Here is a 21,106-nt window from a genome sequence, read left to right as displayed (position 1 = left end):
AGGGAAGATCAGGAAAAGAAAAAGAAGTGAAAAGAGGAGAGAGAGGCAAAGACAAGTTGTGAAGGCAGGCAGAAGTGTCTGACAGGAGGAGGGAGAGGTGGCAGAAGGACGTCTCTCCCGAAGTGCCAGGGTGTCCTCCCACTGGTTAGCATCAAACGTCACACAGACCAAATGCTCAACGCCTGATTAATGAAGAGAGGTAATTTTTGATGAGCCACATACAGACACGTGAGCAAACTCATAACTGGAAACTTCAAGGTGCTATGGCTTCCATGACCAGGTGTCTCAGGGGTCTCTCTGCAGGGACCACAGCCCCAACAAGCACGTCCTGAACTTGACGAAGTAAATTTCTCATCCTAGCACTCCTGTTATGGACACCATAAGTGACACTGGGCGAACGACCTTCCCGCCTTCCTGCGGGTCAGCCTCCCTGTTTGTACGCTGGTGACAAAGCGCTGTAGGAAAGGGGACAGTTATCCATGCTGCAGAAGTACAAGGTGGGGTGTACTTTACCAGAGATCAGGCTTTCGGTCCAAACACGTAAACAGTTTTTGAGTTCTCCACAAACCTTTGCTATATAGCATACTTCTCCACCCAGCCGGAGAGACAAGCAGCTCGATTCCGCAGGTCGTAAGGAGAAAAAACAGCAGCTGAGATGATCTTGCACCCCCTTGTGCCCAGTTCTTTCGTGCTATGAACAGCTCAACCTGTAACGTGCTAAAACTCTAACAACAGCAAGGTCTGGCAGAATACGCACAGAGTTTTCCTGATCTTTGTGCAAGCCCCAAGACAAGGGATTTGATCACACCTGAACTGCAAAGTCAGAGCCTGGCACCTGCTCCGGAGGAAGCCGGACCACAGGCCCTGGCACGTGGCACGGCAAATAACCGAGGGCAAAACAGCAGCTTGGAAACTGGTCTGTACTGGTTGGAAAACTCCACGCTTCTGCAAAGGAAAGCTTGTATGACTTTCTCCACTTAGCTTTATTTTAAAACAGACCCCTCGATTTTTAAAATAGTTCCACCCTGCGCACAAATCTTATTACAAAGCCTACGCCTTCTGCCGACAGTGCTGTAACTAATTTAGAAACTTAATACAATCGTATGTCTGTATGAAATAAATGCTCGCATTCCCGACACACATACACCATATATATCACACTCATGGGATCCATTTAAATGAAAAATTTTGTACTGGTCACACTAAGTTTTTTATTATAAAGACAGTCAGGTTACTCCTGTACCTAGTACAGAAGTAAGGGTTTTCTGTTCACCATGGGCCTTTTAATCTATATGAGATAACTTTCCGAACATTGTGCTAGTGATAAAGGTTTTTCAGCTCAGTTATTATTGCAGGCAGTACTTTTCTTAACACCACAAGGATGGATGACACATTGAAAAGCTATCGTTTGCAGGGTTGCAGTGATTTCCAGTAGTGACGCAGAGGGACTGCTGGTTGTTGAATCTAATGGAGAACATGAACTAATGTCTAATGGAGAACATGGAGAACATCAGTTTTAGCCAGCTCTGCTGTTGTCAAAAAGGCTCCTGAAGGGACTCAAGTAATAACTGAAATAAATGCTTCCACTCAAATGACCTCTTCTTTGGGGAACTTCTCCTAATCTGTTTCTGATGCTGTCGAGTGGACTGTGTGGCTACGTGTACAGTCATAAATAAAACATGCCAGGACCACTCCCTGGCCTGGAAAGTGGTGTGTCACGCTCGTGTCCATCCAGCTGAACCTTCCCACCCAATCCTTGTAGTCTTATCTATATGACTTCTGTGCGCAGCCCCTTGTGCTGCCTCATCCATGCCCTGGGCTGTGGTTTGGTGAGTGCTCACGGGCACCAGCCAAAACCATGCTGTGGGGCACACGAGTAATTCAACAATTCAGCAAATATAACTGTGTAATACTACTCAAACTCATGCTCTGGTCTTAGTTTACAAAGATGTTGATTAACACAACAAGAACAGAATAGACTCCTTAACAGCTTTTGAGGGGAGGCATGAGTTTCATCATCCCAGATGGTATGAGATCCCTCTCAAATGAGGTTGGCTTTGCTATCTTCTTTTGATCATGGACAGGTAAAGAATTACGGAAAATTCAGGAAAAACAGCTGTGCCATATTATCTTCTATCACTGTCTATATGGTATGTTGAAGCATGGCCTTAAAACAGGACATGCTCCAGTTTCTTTCCAGAGAGCAGATGAGTCACTTCAGCTATAGACGCGATGTGGAGAAGAAGGTAAGATCAGGTCTTTACTGTGATCTGGACTCCACTACAACAAAGAGGAGTTTATCCTCATCTACCTCCGTGAGAGCCCAGTGAAAGTTCAGAGATCAGTGCATGAGTTTGAAGTGTTTCAAATATTAGCAGAAAGCTCAGATGCCTTAGAGAAAAAACAGATTCCTGGTCAAGACATTAACATTCTTGCATCATAAAGAGAAAACAACATCAATTCTAGGAATCTTATCAGACATGAAAGGGAGCAGCTGGCACACATTCATTTTTCCTTATTTACACACATTTTCCCTAGTGTTCAACTTCATTTTATAACTGATACGAAAAGAAATACATTTTCTTTCCAGAAAATTAGATCTAAGATAAAGTTTGCTTTTGTAAAGAAGGGAAGTAGGATTCCATTATAGCTGCACTGGACTAAAGGCAGTGGAGTGATTAAACAACCAGACTGCATCTGACATGTCAACCTCTGTGACAACAAGGTGAGTTTTTTTTGTCTTTTAAATAAACTGCTAGGAAACAGTTATAAGTCAAGATTTTAAAAACTGCAATGGCAACAGGCTCATCAGTGAACAAATCTACTCCCTTCCCTTAATATTAGTGATAAAAGAGGTACAGATGGTGCTTTACTTGCCATCACGACGAGAGATTACTTACTGAATAAACACTTGAGTGTATTTTGGCAAACTAAGCTATTTCGGGAGTAGCTGAATAAAGTCATCCTGCCAGAAGTATTCTCTCCCTTTTCAGTTATTTTTTATACTACATTTACGTACCTAAAGAATAGCTGTCTTTATTAAAACCCAATTTTAAGTTGTGGAGTCATCTTTGCATTTTTTTAGTTCTAAATGTAACAGTAGCATACTACTAACAATTAGCACACTGTCTATAATAAAATATGTTTGCATCTTCAAATAGAACGTACATACAAGGTTTTAAAAATGGTCAGGCAGCAGCATATTTTTCTTCTTTCTTTTTAGCAACATACAGGGAAAAAATACAAAATGGGTAATGCTTACGATAGCAGTATTTCTGCTCCCTTGATAAAGGAAAAGACAAAAATGAAGCTTCTCTTGTCCTATACAGTACTAACAGCTGGTAATATATACATCATATAGCTAATACCATTTATGATGCCTTTGTAAAAACATTTAAAATCTTATTTTTCCCTTATGCATATGTATACACAAACCAGATAAACAACAGTAAGTTACTAAAGCTTCATAAAATTATGCACTAAGGCTGTCTTAATTAGATCTGTACGCTGACCAATACAAAATCATCTGTTTGTTGAATACTATCTCCTTAGCGCTAACCGTGACAAACACCCACCGAACGTGTTGGGTGTTGCTGTAAAATCTGAAAGGGATTCTTTCGGTATTTTAAAGTCTTGGCTTGAATATGAAAAAACCTTTCCAGGAAAGCAGGAGTTCAAACGCAAAGGAAGTGACTGCAAAGTAACAAGTTATTGCATATCCGCTGATGGACGGCAACTGTCCGCTGGCACACGCTGAACCCCAGTCAATGAGAGGTCTTTTTATTTAGCCAGGAGTACTGCATTGATTTTCATGAATGAATTAAGCCTGAAAACATGTGGAACACTTACTCATTTTAAGCTCAGGAAAACTCTGGAGTTTACGGCGACAACAGATCATCATTAAATTACGCATTTGATAAATAAAAAATGAGGTACTTGGTAAAAAAGAACTTACATAAGAAAAAATACATCAGGCTATTGCTCTTTCTAGAGAGGGATGCTTAGTGACAGAGCTTGGGACCGAAACAACTGAAAAATGCTTCTGAGTAAGGAGTAAGGAAGTTCCTCTTGTTCAAGGGCAGAGGTTAAAGAAGGGGCTATTACTCCGAAAATCACAGAATAAGAAAAGCAGAAACAGACTGGATGCATTTACTCATCAACAAATAGTTAGAGAAAAATAACATAAAATTATCTACTTACAAATAATCTCAAAAAAATTTAAATATATGAAAAGACACATTTTCCACTACCTATAAAAGAAGAAGTTGTAGTTTTGGGGGGAATCACACAAATTTCTGATGCTTGGTATGTTAGCAAGGCACTGGCCAGTACCCTTGAGGAAAAAGAACAAATGTTTGCACACCCATGAAACAGTTTTTGGCAGACTTTCCTTCCTCAGCCAGCCGTTTGGGTTGCATTCACTTTCTCAGGATTTTCACCAGAGAATACAACAGAACTGAGACGGATCTAAAGCGGCGACTCCCAAATGCAGCTCGTCCATGGGTAAACAACCCGGAGACAGAAGTGGCAGGGTAAAGCCAAACAAACAAAAAAAACAATATTCTGTGCACTGGATATAATAAAATTTGGCAACCTGCTATCACAGCAGGATGCTGGGGAAGATCACAGACTGAAATTCTCCCTAGCCCACCCATCTCAGATGGCAAGGACAGCTCAGGAAGTCTTTGGACTGGTGAACCAGGTCTGGGTTTTTGCCCAGCTAAACATGTCTGCAGTCAGCACCTCAGAGCTCTGGGAGGAAACATCCAACAGAACAGGATTCACACGCTAATGAAATGTTTTAGTAACTGAAAGAGTTCGTTACTCTCACATAAGCCTGACATATCAGGACCCTAAATATGCACCCAGGTTGTCTGCACAGACTGCCGATGGTGCTGGAACGAACATCTCCAAACTGTGTGTTCAAACCTGGATGTGAGCAGCTTGCAGACTGCAGGAGCTACAAAAATACTGTTGTGCCATTCCTGATGGGGGGCCACCGCTACCTGGCCACGAACTACTTACTGTTACTGGCAAAGAATGGCATGGTACCTCCCTAAGGTGCTACTTAAAATACACATTAAAAAGGACACAGTGAGAGAGATTTAGATACTGGAAAAAATCTAAGCAGCCAAAAATTTTATACAAGTCTAAACAAATAACAGCAATGAAGAAACTGGGGAAGGTTTAACCCACGTACCAGAACACAACCCAAGTAAATCAAGTGAAACCACGTGGGTGGCAGAAGAAAACTGGCCTCTAGAGCAAGCAGGCACAACGATTTCTTTACATTCAAGATAATGTACTTTCCTCAGCTCTTATTCTCACTTTCCAGAAGACAGCCTTCCTAAAATATGCCCAGCTGGACTGGTGACAGCACATATGAAACCTATGTTTGTCATACATGGAGTATCGGACTCAGTAATTTACACTACAGTGTGAAGGATTGGTGAGCATGAGCAGACCAGCTTGGAGCGTAAGCCTCACTTAGATGATGCAAATACTAATTCTCAATATTTCTGTCCAGTTAGTAGGCTGGCAAAAAAGAAAAAAAACCCCAAATAAATAAAACACCTTCACAAACAGATGGCAAACAAGATTCTGATCCATATTTAGCACAGCTAAGTTACAGCATTGCACCAATACAATATCTTTGGACGGCTCTGGTATGAACCTGTTCTATGTCTCCCAAGCAGTAGCACTGACTTGGGCAATGCTCAAGTATTGAATACACTACATCTTTGCTAATGTCCCTGGTACCGAGTGAACACTCCTGCTGACAAGCGACTTGGGCAACTGAAGGGTAGCAGCATAAAAAAGTGTCCTGAGACCACTTACATAGGAGAAATTAAGAGGCTTATTGTTTAGCCTCTAACAAGAAGGGTAATAATATTCTCAATATTAAGTTTTTTACTTTTCATATAAAAGCTGAAAAAAAGATTTAAAAATCCTCATTTATTTCACAATCTATTTCTTAAAAAAGTCCCAAAGAGTTTTTAGGGGAAAGTTCTTTATTGTTTCCCCATTTACCATGAAGAAAAGAAATCTAATTTCTACACTGAGCTCTTTCTTCAGCCCAAATAAAACCTTGTTTTCTTCTCCAAGACCATCAGGGTGCCACGAAAAACATTCGAAGTTCTCTGGGCAGGAGTAACAGTGACATGGTCCCTTTGGTCTCTGGACATTTTCATGTTGGCAGCTGCTAATAACTGCAGAATGGCCACCACATTTCTTCACACCCATTCAACAATGGATGTTTCTTTGCTTATGTGAAATAGCAGTTATGAAAAACATCACCTTAGCAAAATTTGGGCTTCCTGCAAAGATCACTGCGGTATTCCTCCTTTTCACAAAAGGATCAATGTTCTGTTTAAGAAAAGCGCTAGACTGGTTGGTTGTTTTTTTTTTAAAGTATTTTCTTATTATGCTTTAATATCTATCTTACAGTCTCCTCACTGTTTATTTGTCTGACTGCTTCTCTTCACAATGTGAATAGCTTTAGGGAAGATGGAAACTAATGACCTAGCTAAGGTTTTAACCCAGACCCCCTAGTGTTTTACCAGCTGTGCTATTAGGTTAACTGGCTGAATCTCTTCTGCTTCTCTCTCTGATATTACAAAACCCGGGCTATGTATAGCATGCAATAATGTTTAAATTTTTCCCACCCCTAAACGTCCCTCTGCTACTGCCTAGCCTTGAAATTCATATAATCTATCATTGATAAATTAGAATCTAGGGAAGGATGAGACAGATTACCCAGATGGTAGCTGGGGAAGAAATCTCCAACCTTTCCTAATGCAAACCTTGCGTAATGCTCTCTGATGTAAATTTTAAGCGCTATACTGAGGGCAGAGAAGGAAAGACATTTGTGGAGATGCTGATGCACAGACAAAACAAAAATGCATTGCTCATCCACCATCTTACACTTAATTTGTTACTGTAACATGCCTTACGCAAGATGCTTTACTATGGTGTTCGGAAAATCAGGGTAACGGTGAATTGCAGTACAATAGCATCCCACTCTGCCCTTCCCATTGCCGCCGAAGCAAATCCTCAATTTCAGTAGGTCGCTTGGGCTGCTGGAATTAATCCAAGCAGCAACATGAAAAACCTGAGGAGTCTGTCTGCTTTATACAATCAACATTTGTCTAAGTTTCCCTAATAACATGCATACTTATGAAAATCACGGAGGAGAGCAAAGAAGGAACGGCATTTTTCAACGTGTAATGTGCAAGGCCTGCAGGCTTAATGGTCTAAATTTCAGGTTTGAAAAATTTACCCTCCCTGGAGACTCCTGTTCAAAGCTTCCATGGATCAACTCAGATCTTCCTTTTCATGAAGTAAATATACTGAATAAGATGAGATATATATGGATTTTGTGGACAAGAATAAAATGCACATGATGTGTCTTTTCTGTCTTGCACACACATAAAATAAATCATAGTATTTTTTCAAAAATACAAAATCAGCGTGTTGTCCTCAGTCCCAAAATGCCTTCATCTCAGTCTTATTTTACCGTGAGTAATGATTTGACTGATTCTTCCCTTCCTTGATTTGCAGCTGTCCCCTGACAGACTGTTTATTCCGCAGCTTTCTGGAATCCTTTGGGATTGAAAGAACTACCCAGTGTGAGCTATTAATACATACGTTATACGGATTTCAGCTCACTGCCCTATATATTAAGAAGACATAAAGGGTCCTAGATGAGAAGTTCTTTATTTTTAGAGAAGCTTCATAAAAAGGTTAACTTAGGTACTGAGGGACCAGAGCGTCCTGGAAACAACAGTGCTGTCGAACAGGCAGATCACAGGCGTCTCCCAGTTTATAGGCCACAATAGGAAACTGTCCCAGGGACACGGATTGTACCCAGTAACTTCAGATGGAGCCTGGTGACAGGAACATCGACTGTCACTTTGTCAAGTTCTTCATCACTGACTGCTTGTGGCTTATCTCGCTCCCTGAGCCCAGAGGCAGGGAATCTGACGGCTGCCTAATGAAGTCAGTGGAAACTTTTCTATTGAGAAGTCTCTCTGCTAGCAGCTATATAAGCTCTCTCAGAATAATTCAATTCTGCTCCCTAATCTCAAAGAGAGAATCCCCAATTTAGTTTAAAAAATGAAATAAAGATTCATCCCCAAGTATAACAAGATTTAACATCAGCAAGAAGAAAGCAATGACCAGCTGCTAGTATACAAAATTTACTTGGGAGACCCGATTCCGGGTTTTGATTGTACAGATATTATTATCTACTTCAAATCCTACTTCTGCAGTTTTGCTCTCTCCCAGCGTGGCTTATCACATGTAAATCATACCCTTTCCTCCTTCCGTTCCTCTTGCAGATGGCCAATACTGCTGTATATTTAGTGTAGGCTACAATTAATCAGATCAACCTAAAGCTAAGACTGGTTGGTATGTGTTTGAAATCCAAGTACAGCCTGAAACCAGCATCATGAAATGGCAACTGATTTCTTTAAGAATTAACCTGGTTTGGCAGAGTAACATCATTTCTAATTCTTTCGGGCAAGAAAAGCCAGTCTTCCTGCAATGCTTGAGAGACAGACAGACACAAAACTATTCACTCCTATAGCTCAGAGTGAAAACCAGTAACCTTTTACTAATCAAAGCAGACACACTGTAAGGTGCTTTGCTACATGATGTAGTACAATACAAACAGGTACAAAAATGGGGGTCTTAGGTGCTACTGCAATTAAAATAGCAAATAAAAATAGTGTTTATGCATTTAAAAAACCTGCTCATCAGACCAACACTACATTTCTGTGCACTACACATCTACTTCTACAATCAAATTAAAAACACACTGGTAAAAAAAAAATGATGTCTTGATCCTTTTTAAAGACTGTTGATAAATTTAGCACTCACTAAATTGAAAAATGAGTGTAACTTTTTGAGTCACCAAAGAAGTTTAGTGCATGGCTCTACTGCATGGCTCTGCCTTCACATACAGATCAGCTCTGTATGCTCCTATGCATCACGTTCCTATTTCATCATGTGATTTGAGATGAAAAGGAGATGTTTTACAGAGCTAGCCTTGCAATGAAATAACTCCTTGTAAAGACACGTGACGGTTTCAACTAAAACCTGCCTTTCCTCCTTACATGACTCACTTTTCTGGCTGTGTTGAGGGCAGAATTCCTCTAACCCCAGTTTTCTCTGCATGGAGACTTCCTCCCAGCCTGGCACGGTGTTCCTGCATACCAGCTGGGGCTCAGCTCCTCCGCACTGACCCGAGTGGAGACGGCTATGTGCAGAAGAGGCACTCAAACATACCTGTGGCTTTGCACTCAGGGCATGTCTCAAGCATCTTTCTTTAAGAGCATGAAACACTTCAGTCTACATCAAGTAAACTTATTACCAAGTCTGATTCAACCTTAAGTGGTGTCATCGTTAACATGGCAAGCAGAAGAATTTTAATGACAAGAATCATTTTATTCTCTAGCTCCTCAGTGCTCTGAATAGATCCCAAATCCCCAAATGAGAGCAAAAAACGTATTCTCAGGGAAAAAGTCTTTATGAGATCTAAAGGCAAACTACAGTATCTTTTTTGTAGCAATAAGAATACTTTGATCTATTTTCTACCTTCTGGTTTCTTTTTTTAAGAAGAAAATAGATTTCAGGGAAAAGAATCTCTACCATCAAATGTCAGTATTAAGCCATAAATCTGACCAGGAATTGTAGGTGCAAAACATCAGATTGGTATTCTGTGTCTTCCACGCTAGCAAAAACATTTATATTTTGTTAGAAGAAAATACATGACAGTGGAGTTTATGTGATGACCGCGTACCAATAAGCATGCCCAGAAAACAGTTAAAGGGGAGAAAAATACCTATATGAAATCTAATGGGCAAATGAGGAAATTGTAGTTACAGGAATTCAGTTGCTACTTAGTTTTTATAGGGAAGCACAAAGAGAACATCAAAATGCCTGATCACATCCCATCTGTTACTACCTCTTGCTGGATAACATCTTGGCTGCCAAAAAAGCTATTTAAATTTACTACATTGCAGCTACTGATAAATATCACTTCCGTGAAGATCTAATACTAAATAAGGACTAGATCTGAGGATAAAGCTTACAAGCAGTTGTGTCAAAAAGATCCAAATTTTGCTTAGTATAACACCTGTACTCCTACAAGGCTGCAGTTTCTTACTCCCTGTCCCTGTCTGTGATATGTTTTTAATAGAGCATACAACTGTAAAACAATCCTCAAAAGCTGGATCATGTCAACAACAGACAGAAATAAAGCTAGGGCGGGAAGAATGACATAAAAAAAAGAAAGAAAGAAAAGGTACTGGGAGGAGGTGACGGAGAAGAGAAAGGCTACTATTCAACAATTTTGGAGGTGCTTACTCCAGGCACTTTCCACATAGATCTGACAGGCACAGAATGGTGCCACGAAACTGCCTCCAGCAATGGAATACATTTTCCAGCACATCACAGCAGCTGCAACGGCATCAATTCTGCTTGCAATCCATGTCCAAACAGAAAAGTTCTCAGTGGTCCTATTTCAGCATATCTCAAGGACTAATTAAATCCTCATTACTATCTTCTAATTATTCCAGTGCTGTGGGATTTTACTGAGCAAGTCCCCAATGGTGCATTAGATGAAAAGGGTTAAATAACCTGTGTTGATTTTGAGACTGTAGATCTATTTCAGACCTTTAGCATATCATCAGCATTATCATGAATATTTAACTACGTACCGCTGTGAAAATTATAAGGAGAAAACAATTAAAGATTTTTTAAAAATTAATTCTGACCCATATACATTTGCACTAATAAATAAGGCTTCTTTAAGTATCCCCATTATGAGAGTGCTTGCTGGAGTAATAACGCGAAGTCATTAACTGTTTCCATTAAATTCAATGGTTTTCAGGAGCTCCCAATTCACTGTTTTAATATAAGACTGAAACCTGACATGTACATATCCAACTGGAAAAGCATGAAAAATATTACTTATAAGTAGGTAAGTTTTCTAAGCTTTTTCAAAATTAGGTAAGGAACCATTCATTTCTGCAGGGGTAAAAGTGCCTATTTCATCATTACTGTGACACGTATTCTCCTATTGGTATTTGCATAGGTAAGTATTCATATACAGAGATGGACATCTCTGTTAGGTTACAAAAGTAAGAATGGGAGTACAAGCTAGTGGCCGGGACAGAAGGCTCCTTTTTCACACTGTAGCTTTAGGAAACTGATTTAGGGGGTCAGTTTAGATATGCCGGGTTTCTATTTCTTCCATACAAATAACTTCTAACTCACTGAGCCGTTTTGGCTACTAAGCAGATCTTCAATGTGCGGCTTCCAAGACCCAAACAGATGAGATAAGATGGTACGGCTGAATATAGGGAACTCAAGCAACTGTGTGCCTCAATTATTTGCCAAATGGTTATGACAGCTGTGGTATCACTGCTGCCCTACCTCTGCAGGCTGATGTAACTAAAGTTTATAAAAAGCTTTGACTTCAATAAACACGAAAAATGAAAACCCTGATTTTGATCACAGTAAAGAAAAGTCTGGGGTAGCTGTATCAGAAACAAAGAGCAAAACAGGCATCCCCCTTCCCCCCAAAAGCATAGCAAGTTTTAATGACTAGCTTAATTAGTCGTGCCTACATTTTCATGTGGTATCACCAAGTAATGGTAATTGCTGGGATTCAGCAGCAGTTAAATGCACGTGTAGGTGAGCGGGCATGGCTTCTCCAAGAGACTTCTGACCTGCACAGCCTGCTTCCTCTGTCTCCAGAGCTCTCCAGCTCTGACAGTCCATTAGGGTATATGGGACTTTACTTCCAAGTCCTGGTACTTCCAAAGACACGCCAGATGAGACATAGGTTATGCACATAAAAGTACATGCAATTTCTTATTGCCTAGGTAGACAACACGTGTTGGTAGAGCTGAGAAAGTTTCATTGATTGGGCATCAAACAATAGTGGCCAGTTACTAACTCTGGGATGAGAACAGAAGTGGGCTGCCGAAAATAGCACGCTCCATTCACACTGACCCAGGTACAAACGTCCTACAGCTTGAGCAGGACATGAAAAATCTTCAAATTATTTTAAAAAAACTAAGCATTTTTATGCTTATTACAAGCAGTATGAAATAAGCTATATAAAAAGCAAGCTGAAGAGCGCAAAAAATCCAGTCCCACAAGAAATTCCTATTACTATACATACACATATAGGTTACCACTCCTCTCCCTCACACACAGAATGTACATGTAAAAATATGCTCATTGCCCCTGTATGACAGGGGATGTATAGTCTTAGGCAGGCAAACATAAAAATCCCAGCTGGGTGCTGAGTAACCATGGAAAGTAGGGTAAAATATAATCAATCACTTTCATAATAAAATAAATAAGTGTAAACTTAATGGTTTGAAGTAGTGGTTTAGCATCCAGAAGTGCTACAGCTCAGACTCCACCTGTCAATCAAGCTTCACAATATCTGGTAAATAACATTTTTTTCAAGTATTGAGAGCAGAGGATTCTGCTCAAGAAACGATTAGTAGTCTTTTGTTCATTCAATTTTCTCTCTAAACAAGGAAAGAAATATTATACAAAGTGCTAAACCAAACTATATTACCTTATCCTATGGAGGGTCTCTGGGTTTTTTGTTTTCATTTTCTTTTTTTTTTCTTTTCTTTTTTGAGGGAAAGTGTATCAGTAAACCAAGAGTTTAAATTACTGTAACAGACGCCTATGGATCAGGTGTCCTTAGCAGCAACGATTTTCTGCTCAGGTTTTTATCAGTAAATGACAAGCACCTTCCCTTTGAGTCCCCATCACTCCCCCTCTTTCCTTTCTTCAAGTTCAGTGGAAACCAGTTCAAGCAAGCAGAGGAATCAACTAATGTAACAGCCTTTTTAAAAGGTGAAGTTTTCCATTTCAAAGGAGCCTCTAATCAATGACAGGGCGCAAAAGGGAATGCACGCATGTTTATGCGCGTATAGCACAGACTTTAGAGAAGCTTTGGGGAACATGTTCTTCAAAATCAATATGACCTAGCTAGTTACAAATTTCATATCTGCTGCATGAAACAAACGGACGTCTTGTACAAGCTGGGTCACAAGGATCATGCATATTACATCAGATTTTGCATATGAAGAGTGCAAAAATTGCAACGTTCCCAAACACATTTTCTCTAACCACAATTCTCACACACCACCCCGCACAGAGAAAGAATCTGACTAAATCAATCTGTAAATGTTATTTCTCTCACTGTTATTTACTTGTTCGACTTCCCAGTTATGGCAGCTGTCTTTTCTGTTTTACTTTTGAATATCCCTCTGCCTCCTCTGACCATACAATGACCCCCATTTTTGTTCTACAGCAGCAACAGACTGGTTGGATCCTTCCAGCTCTGTCATCCCCCAAAGCCAGGTGAGGAACACACGCTGCAGAAATAATTATTACTGGGCAGTGTTAACATTTTGTGCCAAGACCCAGTCGTGCCAGAAAATGCACACATCTTTCTGAGATACTTGGGTCTTCAAAGCCTCAATCTGATCCATTCCCACTGCCCTGTGACATTCCATCCCACAACACATCATGTATCCGTAATGGGTACTGAGGCCATTCTTTTTTCACCAAACATGTCCATCATTCTAAAAATTTTTTAAGGAGAAAATAAGTCCCTGCACTAACGACTGTGTATAAAGAACGACTGGAAAAGAAACAAAATAAACGAGTTGAGTGTGGAATTCTGTGTTTCGTGTTCTTATTAATCAGCATTCCTGGAGGAGGGGACATCCAACCCAGAAAAAATAGCAAAAATTAAGACTCCCTCCTCTTCTTTGTGAGTCCTCTTCGCTCCTCCTGGATGCTATCCCAGAAATTTGTCATTCTGTGAGTTCAACTTGTTTCACTGTGAGAAAACTTCTTGTATTTATGGTATCCCCATATGGTGCTACTTGGAATATTTCTGGTAGCAAGACATTTTAGGAGGGGCATTTCATAAATAACTCCATGTTTATCACAGTTATCATGTGTCTGTTTTGCAAGCTTGTTGCTGGCACATGTTAACCACTGCATGGACAGGATGCCCAGTTTACAGCAGTTGATTGTATGTATGGCCATGCAACGAAGCTGTGACAACTACCTTTCATGAGCTAGGGAGGAAGGAGGCAAAAGGAAAGGGGCTTAAAGTTTATAAATGGTAACATTAAGAAAAAAAAATGCTCTGTTTATTTTTGTGAGCACTTGCTAGGAACCATCCTTTTAGAACAGTGCTGTTGCCTGCAAGGTTTACCCCTGCAAGACTTCCAAATCCTTGAACCATTTCACCTAAACAGTTGTTTTCCCTTTATATTTAAAGATATTTTTATTTCTAGAACTGGCTAGAGGACTAGCTATTGAGACCATGCGAAGACATCAGAGATGAGAATTTTAAGAACCGTAGCAAAACTGCACTGCTTGCAGCTAGTACTATTTCTATACATTGTAATTCCAAGACAGACAACAAAAAGTTGAATTCTCTAGGATATGAATCAAGTATTTACAGTAAACTGCCTTTATACTCTGGGCATTCACTGTATTTTGAGAAAGCCTTGTTTCCAATTATATTTTGGTAAAACCTGCTATTCAGTTGCTCTTTCCCCAGAGAAGGAAACCCCCTGAGCCTTTTACAATGAGGACTGTCATTATTTTCCCTGGGAAAAGAAAAGAAATACCAGGAAATCTCACTTTGCTAATGTGTGACTTAAAATGAAGGCTGCATTTGGCACCAACTAAAAAAGCCCCAACACCTAACAAACCTCGGTCCTGTGGCATTGGTGACTGGCTCAAGGCAGGGTGGGAGCTGGATTCTGACTGGCTGCCAGGAGGCTGTGGTGGCATCTGACTGCCTGTAACACACAGAGAAAAAAGGGAAAACAGACTTGCTTTTAACATTGCAATGCACAAAACCAAGCCCTGCCGCATTTTTCAACCACTCAGCATCAAAGAAAGTACCAGCTGTATAAGGTAAAGACAGAGCTCAACAGGTCTTGACTTTTTCAGGTTTTTTTCTTCTTTTTCCCTTCCCACCCCGCCCCCCCAAACCCACGGAGGAAACATGCATAAACATATTTAGCAACAGGCATGGCAAAATGTTCAATTTCGTATTAAGCGAGTTCCCAACCTCACCGACATGATCCAATTTATAGCTGCAAATCTCCTGACACATATTTCTGTTAGAGAGTTTAACAAAATCCAAGTCTGCTGAACAATAGGGCTCATCCTGCCGAGCTTAAACTGGCCTCCAGCCAGGCAGACATGGACTGCTGCCAACAATATTACCAATGAAAAATTCAGTCAATACAAAAATGACTAACAACAGTTTAGAAAGTATTTCAATGAATCAGTGGTTTTAATATTATTTGAAAGTCCACATAGAATATGGGAATAAAGAATAATACGTAGGTGCACGTGGTGAAACTGAAGCATGTTTGAAAGAGATCAGACAGAAAGGGTGTATCTTATTATTCAAATAAAGGCAAAGGGAAGAGGTTTGCTTATTAAAATACCCACCCAGAACAGACAGACCCATTTTTATAGCTTCGTTCAAAAGACACCCACACAGTTTATCCACCCAGAGAAGAACAGCACTCACAGTGCTGTCTGTGAGGCTGGGGACACGAAATCTCCCCTTTCAGTATTACTGGACAGTAAAGCAGGTGCTTATTGCACTGCTGTGAGCCACTCCTCTGGGTCACCACTCAACACCGTGTCAAGCAGGAGGTCCACGCTGACACCCTCCCGCTGCCACAACACCCCAACGGGCTTGTGCCCAAGAGCCAACCTGCCAGAACCCGAGCGGGAGCGAGAACAAGACCTGGATGTCCCCTGGGACTCCTCTCCGCTGCTGGTCTGAGGCACGCCTGATCTTGACAGCCCAAGCAGCTTGAAGACCACCTCAGGTTAGGGAGCAAATAGGTACTTTAAGCATTTAGACACTGTAGTGATGAGTGCGGTATAAATAGCAGCAGACAGATTTATACCCCTCATTCTCAGAAACTGCTCAGAATTGTTTTCCATTTGAAAGAAATGGAAAGAATAAAAACACAGGCAGTAGATCTGTGCCTGCTGAGACTCATTTCCTCACGCTCAGCAGCCGCCCCTCTGCGGTGGCAGAAGCGAGAATCCCGTGGCCGGTCCTGGCGCTGGGAGCCCGGCTGACGGGGGCTAGCAGGGGCTGCTCACTCTTCAGAGCCATGAAGGGCCCCAAGTTGGACGTAAACGCAGGAAAGCAAACGTGTCTGCTCTGCCCCATCCACTTCCCAGCCTCAAAGCAACTAGCTCTCAGCACCGACTCTAAAGAAAGGCCAGACTGATAAAGAACAAAAAGAAAATCCATAAAATGTAGAGCGTAACCACTGCCTAGCTATTCAGATGAGGTGCATTTGCACTAAAAAACATGACAGTCAACATTACTGGGAGCAGCTGTGACAACTGTCTCAGAGATGCAAATGCTGGACTAGAGGCAGAATTGCTCCTCCAAAAGACCAAACATGCCACTCAGCGCTGGAGGCTTTGGGATCCACGGCCCATTCACGAACTCTGAGGCATATGACAATAATATTCCGGCTTATGTTTCGATGTCACTCAGGAGCGGGCTGCGGAGACGGTAAGTGCCTGCATTATAATGAACGCTTTCTGCTTGACAGCAAGGATTCAGTGACTCAAGATTGTAAACAAACAGCAATTCCATGTTAACACGGGGCACTGCCACTTCCACTGTGTACGCCCGAGGCACCGCTATCAGAATACTTCAAGTAGATCTGAACCATCTAAGATTTTTATAAATACTTGGGAAAGAAAAAAATAATAAAGGCAGGGGTAGTCCTGACTGCACCACGCAGCTCCCAGTGGGATAACCCTTTAGGAGGAGGCTTGGCAAACTTTGAGAGACATTAATAGTGCATGGAAGATTTATGCTAGGCAACGTAATTTTGAATACATTTATACAAGGTCTTTAATTTTTTACATCGATAATAACTTCAGTTATCTGGCAGGAGCCTTATCCTGCACAGGCAGATGTGCAAGCACGATTGGGAGTGAAAGCCTAGAACAGTACGTGTACGACGTACAGAGAAATCATTTTCATCTGCATCCCTAGGGAATATGGACTTGGGAGTTTTTCAAATTCACTTGAAATTATTAGCCTCTGCAAACATTAATGCTTTTATTAGTTCACTTTTTTAAGTTTACTTCTGGTCTTTTTCTCTATTGAAAAAAAACGTAAAGCAACATTTTTGTTTCACAAAGGAAAACAATTTTGTAAACAAGACCAATGCTAAACATATTCAAACAAGTAATGAACTTGCAAGAGAAGTGGCCATTATGCTAATTATCAGGGGGTGCTACAAATTATCCAGGTGCTGGACACGAAAGTATCACAACAAAATGTTTTCAGTCAAACCGTCATTTTATCCTTAGAAGTGATCTGAAATGTAAAAAGAGGTTAAGCACCCAAATACCTTTGAAGACTTGAACTGAACTCTTAATTTGGGTATCTAACTCCTATTGATTGGGAGCTGATGACAGGACTTTAAAAACCTTTGAAGATCCTGTCTGCCATGCTTTTAAAGTTTCGTTGTCATGAAAAGGAATGACCTTAAAGATTTTCCATTTCTTTCCTTTAAATGATATTAATCCTTCTCTCTTTCAAGCAGTATCGTAGCTGGGATTCTTGGAAGACACTTTAAATAACACATGAAGAGACTTTTGTATTTTCTTAGGGAAGGGAAACTTCAACAAAAGAAAAACAACCTATTTTCTTTTTAAACGTAAATTCTACAGCTATTTAAGAGAGGGGAAAAAACCCAACATATTTTTTTCACTGACAGACTATTGCCTCCTTTGACGCAATGATACACCGATGAAAGTTTAAACAGGGATGACTATTTCCCATGTTTTGTATAGTATTGTTGCCGCATTGGTGAGATAACTCCACCTGCCAAAACTTATGCAAAGCAAATACTATGGATGTTTCGTAATATTTTTATTATGCAGGATCACAGCAAAACGATAATGCACATTAAAAGGATAGATGCTGCCACACTAGTTCTTTCACCTAGATTTAACAGAGGAGCAAAATGGTATTGAAATTTATATAGCTATCTTGTAAAGTTAGTTGTTAAAACTCCTAAAACCAGCAGCCTACCTAATACTATATGTTTGCTATTTAAAAAAAATAAATAAAGCCACTTGAAGAGGTGAGAGAATTTAAAAATGCTTAATAGCACAGTTGTAAGCTGGTTTTCTATTTTAAAAATTATCTCAGAAATGCTTTTAGACATTTTGCATGAGACTTTGCAAATCTATGCTTGAAATAGAGTCAGGAGAGACTGCACTGCACCTTTGGAAAAGATGGATTGGGAAAAGTATACTAAATGGCGATTAAATTATGACTACAGCCATGAAATCTGCAGTTAAAGTGTAAGAAGTAAATTCCTTAGAGCCAGCATAGCAAGAAAGAGCAAACCTTTGATATCCTGCTGAGGAGGGGTCCTTACAATGAATTACGGCCCAAATCAGTAACATTTTGAAACATGCTGAGGGCTCTCTGCTCCCATTGCTGTAATGACACTGGAGGATGCTCAGCAGTGGTACCCTGTACCAATTGGACAATACCTCACAGAATTGTGCCTGAACAATTGAATCAAGAAAGCACTTCAGCGATAACAAGTTCCCCCTGGGAAATTACTAGTTAAGGAGGAAAGGAGGGATATCAGCACAGGAATTTTAAGATGCGTGAGGAACTGGGAAATGGTGGGGGGGCGGGGGGACTGATCACGGCCTGTGTTGAAAGGGCAGCATCAGGCTGGAGGAAAGTCAGAAGTTAAAGAACACGTAGGTTTTCTTTGGGATAATTCACAGTTTAATTTAGGTACTAAGAGCTAGGATTGGATTAATGACATTGGCTGATTACAAAGGAGGGAAACTTAGTCAATACAGAAGATGCTCAAAATACTATCTAAGAAACTGGACCACCTTTTGGGTTGGAGTAACAAACCTGCAAATGTTTATACTCACAGACCAGAAACAGGCCTTTTCTAACTGAAGAGCTGTAGGGTTATCAGTTAGAAATGGGAGAAGGAAGGAAAATCTGACCACATTTGTTGACCTACAAATGGTTATAACCTACAAACAGTTATTTCATGTCACCCTGAACCAAATAAATGTATTATTAGGATGAATTAGGAGAATTGTTTCCAGTAGAGGTATGGAAACATAATGCCATTGCTGACATGTCAGTGGTGAGCCTTCACACAGACAAACCCGGAACAAGCCTAATGCTAACTGGAAGGGGAACTGAGAATGGCTACAGCATGACGTGAGGAGGCTGAAAGAGCGAGTATTATTTAGCATGGCAAAAACTAAAGCTGGGATTTTGTGACTTCTTTTTAAAAATCTATTTGCTGATAAATATCAGGGAGGAAAAAGAGCACGATGTTTAGGAAGATAATCAAACCACTACTGGAACTTGAGACGACTTCCTTTTAGGAATAATGAGGTCCAGGAAACCTAGCAATTAAGACGAAATATGATAAAATAATGGGATTATATCACACAGTCAATGTGACAGTAAAGGTTCAGAGACCGGAAGGGACATTCTGGGTCTCGGATCCCTACATCAAAAATGAAAGATCATAAATAGGCTTCTATACAGGATTGCTTTAAATGAGCTTTTCAGGAAATTGGAAGTGAGGTGCAAATGACCTCAAAGGAAAGAAATTTTTCAATGGGTAGCATAAAGGGAAACTGGTCATGTGGTTTGTGTTATCTCTTTCATCTTACAAAGCCTACGACCCCTTAAGAAGAAAGATTATTTTCTTCCTTAATTTATGTATTGTAACTAAGTTTCCTGTTGTATCAACAGTATTTTTTAAATGACTTATTCATCGGAGTAAAAAGCAAGGGTTGCCTGCATATCCCACCAGATTAAGACACGCAAAATATTACAACCTTCCTTGTATCGACACATGAACGTGAGCACAGCTGCTTTAAAAGGCCAGCGACACGAGGACCTTTTCAGACACAGCAGCCGTGGCCTCACTGAGCCACTCTGGGGATGGGATACGTGGAGTCAAGCGTGCTCGAACCAAGCCTTCGGGCTCTGCTCAGCACCATGCTGCAGGTAATAACCCCTTGCTAGCGACAGCAACGCCGGTAATTCACTGCCGCCTGCCCACCGAGATGATTTCCACCTTTCTGACCTGGGAGCTTGGGTCCAAGGCCGGAGCCTTCCTGCCTTGGGATGCTCTCAGTGGCCAGCTGTGTGGCTTGCTGAAGATGAGACTGCAAGTGGCTGATTTGTTTCACCGCAACAACGAAAAAGGTCTGTAAATACGAAGATTATCAACTTAAGCCAGGCTTACGGATGCTCCACATTACAAAAGGTTATCAAGACTGTTTGTTGTGCCTGGCCCAGATTTTCCGTATTACCTTTTAAAACAAATGCGTCCCGCTCCAAAGACACAAGATTGCCTAACATACATGAGTATCACTCACAACCCACAAAAAATCAACAAAAGGCAAAAACCCAATTCTCTTCTCATTAAAGTACATAATTCTCAGACTATCAATCCTTGGAAATTACACTTAATTTTCTTTTCATATTTGTGTTACACTTACCATATCAAGGACTGGGTTGTGAGCAAGTTCCAGAGATGTCACTGTAACCTAAGTGCTAAATTGCTCTCAAACCTCCATTAAAAAATGCAACACTGAGCTAAGGTGGCCTGCAGAACCCTAGCTCTGACTTTTCTCCGCACACATGCAATGGCATAAACATCTTAATTTCATGACCAGAAGCTACTTGTTTGACATGATATAACATTTAATTCAAAGCAAAGCTGACACTGACAGGATGAGGTAGCTATTCGGTATTTTGTTTCACACTCATTATTCAGCATGTAGTCCCAAGGTATTACTTATGGAACACCGTCCAAATGTCACCCTCACTACAGAATAACTCATCATATTATGGACTTTTTTTAAAAAAAGAATTAAGTAGCTGCAACTGGTGTCTGCCAAATTAGACATCCAAGTTTTATTCACAGGCTGTGCATCCTCTGAGTAAGGTATAAAGTGAAATAATTGTTAG

General features: G+C 40.6%; 1 protein-coding gene across 6 annotated transcripts in view; it reads right to left on the bottom strand.

Annotated features, from left to right (window-relative positions):
• Positions 1 to 21,106, bottom strand: part of ARID1B (AT-rich interaction domain 1B) — a 339,818-nt gene that overhangs the window by 74,816 nt on the left and 243,896 nt on the right. For all 6 annotated transcript variants that reach the window (XM_054196537.1, XM_054196539.1, XM_054196541.1 and 3 more), the window contains one exon: positions 14,772 to 14,861. In XM_054196537.1, the coding sequence (XP_054052512.1) occupies positions 14,772 to 14,861 (90 nt within the window). The remainder of the gene's footprint in view (positions 1 to 14,771; positions 14,862 to 21,106) is intronic.

Source organism: Rissa tridactyla, chromosome 3, assembly GCF_028500815.1.
Source record: "Rissa tridactyla isolate bRisTri1 chromosome 3, bRisTri1.patW.cur.20221130, whole genome shotgun sequence".
Taxonomy (NCBI): Eukaryota; Metazoa; Chordata; class Aves; order Charadriiformes; family Laridae; genus Rissa; species Rissa tridactyla.
Note: the sequence above shows the minus strand (reverse complement) of the source record. Positions and strands in the feature narration are given on the sequence as shown.